A 6,000-nucleotide genomic window follows, 5' to 3' on the forward strand; every position below is an offset into this window, starting at 1 on the left:
AGTGATGGAAAACAGATGAGTGGTTGCCCAGAGGCAGGGGGTTCAGGGAGGGCCAGGAGGAAGAGCCCATAAGGGACATGAGGATACTTTTGGGGTGAGAGATATATTCATTACCTTGATGATGATAGTGGTTTCACAGCTGGAAACAAGTCCAACATATCAAATTGTGTACTTTTAATGTGTGTAATTTATTGTATGCCAGTTGTTCTTCAGCAAAGCTGCTGAACAAAACGCTTATCAACCAAATGCGATGTGTGAATCTAGTTTGGATCCTGATTCAAACAGACTGAAGAGAAATTTCTAAAGCAAGAGCACTTGAACTCTTGCTCCTTGATGACATTGAGGACTTTGTGGTAACTTTTTATTGTTACAATAGCACTTTAGTGAAGTATGTACACTGAGGAAATGTGAAGTCTATAATTTGTTTCAGAATAATGTGGGGGTGGGGGGGTTGTGGTGGGGGTAAAGCTGTAACAAAGCTCACCATGAGTTGGTAACTGTTGAAGCTGGGTGACTGGAGCAGGTGTGGTCAATCTTGTTTTCTGGATTTCTGTGTTTACCATTTTCTGTCACTCCAAAAAAGAAATCCCCTGGTTTGGTGTCCCTGTGATGATGTCCCTGTATGTACAGGTGTTCACCTTCACGTGGAGAGAGGACATCCGGCCCGGAGACCCCCAGCACACCAAGAAGTTCTGCTTTGACGCCATCTCCAACACCAGCCCAGTCACCCTGTATGACTGCCACAGCATGAAGGGCAACCAGCTATGGAAGTACCGCAAAGTAAGGCAGGCTATGCGGGCGGAATGGGGCAACCAGCTTGATTTATAAAAAGACCAGCAGACAAGCATGCAGTACCTCACTCCTTTCCCGGACAGAGCCCACTCACTCATGCATTTGCTCCATAAATCCACCGTGCCTGACTTCTTAGTCATTCAAGAGAAGCCAGAAACCCAGAATTTTTTTTTCAAAGATTCTATTTTTCTATTCATGAGAGACACAGAGAGAGGCAGAGACATAGGCAGAGGGAGAAGCAGGCTCTCCAGGGGAGCCCGATGTAGGACCTGATCCCAGGACCCCGGGATCACACCCTGAAGCCACAGGCAGACACAACCACTGAGCCATCCAGGTGTCCCCAAAACCCAGGTTTTTATGTGAAATCTCTAGAATCTTAAATGTTGACAATTGAGTCCATCTAAACAAAACAAAAAAACACCACGAGAAACAGTGAAATTTGGCCAGAGATGAGCATAATGAGGGCCCAGGCCTGGAAGTGGCACGCTTCACTTCTGCCCACATCCCATTGGGCAGAACTCAGGCACAGGGTCAGGCCAGCTCCGGGGGCGGGGGGCGGGGAGGAGGGGGGCGGTGTCACACTGTGCTCAGCAGGGCAGCCTGGCGGGGCGGGTGAATGGCTGGCCAGCCCTACCTCAATGCCTCAGTGCTCTTACTCCTCTGCTGTTGGGACACATCCCCAGCACCGCGTGGCTGACCACCTGCCTGTTTCCTAGGACAAGACCCTGTACCACCCAGTCAGTGGCAGTTGCATGGACTGCAGTGAAAGTGACCACCGGATCTTCATGAACACCTGTAACCCCTCTTCTCTCACTCAGCAGTGGCTATTTGAACACACCAACTCGACAGTCTTGGAAAAATTCAATAGGAACTGAGCCCTCATGTCTCCTCAGCAGGCCTAGTAGAGTCCTCCCTGGCACTGCCGCAGCCTTCATCTCCTGAGGCGGGCAGGGCTTCCGTGGGCACCCTGATGTGAAAGGTGCTGGCCGACCAGTCCCAGGCAAGGAGGGTTCTTAAAGCCAGAGCAAGGTGTCCGCCTGGTCCTTGAAGCCCAGTGGTGGATGTGGGACGGGGAGCAGACCCCACAAGAGGTCCCACAGAGAGCAGTGCCTGCTCTGACCCCCAATGGTGTCATGGAAATCCAGGAGGGCCTTTTCAACTGTCACCATGTTCCCTTGAGCATTATGTGGGAGGAATGCAGGGCAGCCCTAGGCCACCCAAAAATGGGTCCTACAAGGTTGCCTAGCCTTCAGATGGCTCATATGTGATGGTCCTTCAGAAAAAAAGAGGCGACTTCTGCCTGTGTGGGCAGCTTTGCAGCCCAGTGCCCTCCATCCACGGCAGAAGGGAGGGGAGGGCGTCTTTCTCGGGGCCACTGGTGTCAGCCATTTAGTATCTGCCAGTCGTGGGCTAACTGCAGTTACTGCCCAGCTTCTGTCCTCTGTCACAGCCCTAGGTGATGCAATTGAAGGTCACACCTGGCTCCTCCCAGTGTTCAGTACTGAGCACTGGCCCACTGCCAGGGCTGGGGTCAGAAGTGGGACCCCCAGACATTCCTCCGCCACCATGGACACGTGGGATCTCTCCTTGTTCTCTGGGCCCTTGAAATGCCCACTTTAGTGCTCTGCAGGCACAGGACAGCTCAGCCACCAGCTATTCAGAGCTGAGTTCAGATGGCCTCGGGCCCGTGGAAGATGCCCTGGGAGAATACCTCCAAACCAGATACGCTGGCTGAATTTCCCTGCTCAGTGCTTCCGTTTTCCTCTTTCTGTCTTGGGCAGTTTACCTGCCTCGAGAGGAGCAGACGGGTGATGTGCTCACCTCACAAAAGTCTGGAGGCCTCCAGGGTGGACTGTGGGCAAGATGCCCAGCCTCTGACCTCATCGTGGCTCTAGTTCTCATAGGGAACTCTAGAATTTTCCAAGAACTCTATCATTGGATCACAACCTAGAATGCTACGTAGAATTCTGGTATTCTAGCGTCTAGTATAGATTTCTGGAATACTGTGATTTAAAAGAGCCAGCCAAGTATAGGCAGCCCCCAGCCTAGAGACAACCTCTGAAATCCAAGGTTGGTTGGGGAAGGGTGGGGGGTGACCTGTGTCCATCAGCTCATACTGGAGACCTTGGTGTAACACGATCCTCAGCACAGACCTGAAGCCCTGCAACCTTCCACCACGCCCCCAGCTGCGGTGGAGTAAAGTACCCAGTGGCCCAAGAGCAGATGTACACCTAGCTCCGTGCCAGTCCCTCATGTTTACCTTTTGCTTTGTTAATTATGTGTCAGACTCCCAGAGGGCTCCCAAACTAATAGGAATCATTTCTGTAACCAGCCTGCCACCCACTGATTCAGAAATGGAAATCGTATTCTACAACCTATGGCTTCCACCAGCTAGTCCGAGAAATACTTGAAATCAGTATTCCAATTAGAGTTGGATCTCTGGATTGTGTCATTTACCAATTAAGTGAGACATCAATCTGGGAACAGAGCCACGAATCTGCCTTTGAGGTGCTGGCTGAGCTCAAGGCCATCATTTATCTGGGGGGAGGGAAATAAACACTCCCAACCACCACCACCCCGATTAAGCATATAGCTGGCAAAGCATCACTTCCTCCACTCTGCCCCCGCACAAGCCCTGCCCTGGCCACCTGGCCACAGGAGGGGTGGCCCCTGTGCTTGCAAAAGTTTGCTCATTGATCCCTCGTGTCTTTTCCAAATGAGTGCTAGATCTTTAGAAGTGGCCCTCCATAGGAAAGAGGCCGAAGATGAGGCCCCTTCCAGGATCTAGGAAAACAAGAGTGTTGAAGTTTGGAGAGGAGAATTCGGGTTCATCATCAGAAAGCAATGCAGCATCATTAAAATAAAAACTGTGCCTTTTAAAAAGAAAAAAAATGCAAATGTACAGCAAATCCCTAAACTTGAATAATTTCCTAGTGCCTTGCTAGACAAACCTACAGGGGCAGGGTTGGGGGGGGAGGACATTTGTGGTGGCGTGTGCAGTTTCTGTTGGATGAGTGTTTCTGAACTTCTCATTTCAAGCAGGAGACGTTGGGCCTAGAGCAGGATCTGAGACAGAGAAGCCCCTCAAGGGCCTGATGCCAGAGTTGTTCCAGTCCGTGCAAGTAACACCCCAGATGAAAAGGGCAGCTGGACAACTCGTTTAGGTCCGTGGCCTGGTAGGGCCCCAGCAGCCCCTGGGAGAGGGCCTGTTTGGAGGCCATGCCTGTAGCCCCCCCATCCCAGCCCCCAGACAGAGTGCAGAGCACAGGCTAGATTCCCAGATGGTGCACTCCAGGTGGGTGACCGTGTCCTCGGCAAGACCAGGACCCGTGGGCGAAACAGGAGCAGCAGCAAGCAGGCCTCTGCCTACCTCTTTTCCATCCGTTGGTTCCCCTTTTGAGTCTGGTTTGGCACCCTCGACGAAGGAGGGATGGTGACCCTGAGCCGGTCTTGCCAAGCCCAAATCCGGAGGTGCTGGGACTTGAGTGTGTGACAGGGGAAGGAAAGAGAGGAGTTCATTGCTTAGCTGACCAACTGATGACAGATACTGACCACTCGTTTGAGCCTCACTTTTGAAAACCACCTGTCTCAAAGATTCAGGTTCCTGCTCGCACTGCCAGCGGACGCTCAGTCAAGCAGCCAGGAGGCTGTGGAGATGCTCTCATCTGGGTACCAAGTGAGAATGTGGGCCCCTTTTCTCTTTATTCTGAGCATGAGATCACAAAACAGGGTGTGGCTAGGAGGTAGATGACCTTGTGGCCCACCAGCAGCCTTTCCAGAGGGGGCCTCCAGGGGCATTTTGGAATACAGAGAGCATCTTTGCTGTAAATACAAGGCCCTTGGAGGCGGTAAATGTGCCGGCACACGTGTGAAAAGCCATTGTACCGTGTGCCTCCAGCCAGAGCTTTCCACTTTGACAATGGTCCAGGAGCCCTCCCTTCTCCCTTGAGGAAGAACTGGTTCAGAGGCAGAAGGGGACACTTCCACAAGGAGAGTGACACTAGACCTAGGGGAGAAAGAGCAGTCCTTGTTGCAGATGTAGCATATAGATCCCCAAAGTCCACAGTCTAGTCACTTTACAAACCTACCTGTTGAATTTCTTTTTTTCTCCTTAAGAAAGAGACGATCCTTGAAAATGACTCCGTATTTCTTCCTGCACATCTTCGTTTTTCTGTCTCTGGAGTCCCGACAGAGTGGCAAAGCACTTTACAGTTGTAACTGAGAAACCTGGATTCCTTGCTTCAGCGACCCTTAGTTTGTACAGATCGGGTGATGTTTTATAATTCCCGGGGAGGCAGTGCATTTTTAATGTTTTCTGAAGATTTTTAGGAGAGGGGCAAGGAGTGCAGTCCTGTTCTGGAATTCTTTTCTACTTTCTCTTTGTGCAAATCTAAGTAATATTTCAGTTCAAACTTGATCCTGAGCCCAGGCCCACTGCCACCTCTGGGATGGGAGCTGGATCTACATCCCAAGTGACAAGGTCCTCGCAACAACATCTGCTTCCCAGAAGGCTGTGATTCTGCTGTCAGATAACAGGGTCGGGCTCCTGTTCTGTTTTTGGCTTGAAGACTGGGATCCCAAAGGGACTACAGGCAGGGAATATTGAGATGGCAGCCTGGGTATTCCATCTTGAGATGCTCAAAACCACCAACCTCTCTTCTCCTGCCTGGAAAAGTAAGCCTTTGTGAAGAACTGACTTACTGTGTACAGTTGTGATTGTGACTGTTGTTAAATAAACCTCCAGACTTTGTCTAATGTGTTCTCTGGCTTGTTCTTGTCCCACGCATTTTCCATCCCATCATCCCCCACGTATTCCACAAGTGTCTGCTTAGTACCCAGGATACTGAACACATTCCCAACAGCCATCATTCTAGAGAAAAAGGCAGACATCAGATAGCTAACCAAGATGATTCTAGATGTGAGCAGGGCTATGAAGGATATTAAAAAAAAAATGTTTGAGAGACTGGAGCAGAGGGTGAACATTAGGTAGGCCAGTCCGAGAGTGCCTCTCTGTGAGAGCTGGAAGACATGAGGGAGTGTAAGCCAAGAGGCAGTTTGGGAGAGAGAGTTCCAGGCAAAGGGAACCGCTAGTGCAAAGGCCCTGAGGCAGGAAATAGATGCCATGTTGGAGGCACAGAAGGAGGTGAGCTCCCAGGGTTAGATAGGGTGGCCCACAAAGGGTCCTGAAGACTACACCCAGGAATGGAA

General features: G+C 50.9%; 1 protein-coding gene across 1 annotated transcript in view; it reads left to right on the forward strand.

Annotated features, from left to right (window-relative positions):
- GALNT10 (polypeptide N-acetylgalactosaminyltransferase 10) overlaps nucleotides 1-5,542 on the forward strand; it is a 216,815-nt gene extending 211,273 nt beyond the window's left edge. Inside the window, exons 11-12 of the mRNA XM_041749418.1 lie at nucleotides 631-780; nucleotides 1,509-5,542. Coding sequence (XP_041605352.1) covers nucleotides 631-780; nucleotides 1,509-1,667 — 309 coding nt within the window. The 3' untranslated portion in view covers nucleotides 1,668-5,542. The remainder of the gene's footprint in view (nucleotides 1-630; nucleotides 781-1,508) is intronic.
- The last annotated feature ends 458 nt before the right edge of the window (nucleotides 5,543-6,000 follow it).

Source organism: Vulpes lagopus, chromosome 3 (genome assembly GCF_018345385.1).
Source record: "Vulpes lagopus strain Blue_001 chromosome 3, ASM1834538v1, whole genome shotgun sequence".
Taxonomy (NCBI): Eukaryota; Metazoa; Chordata; class Mammalia; order Carnivora; family Canidae; genus Vulpes; species Vulpes lagopus.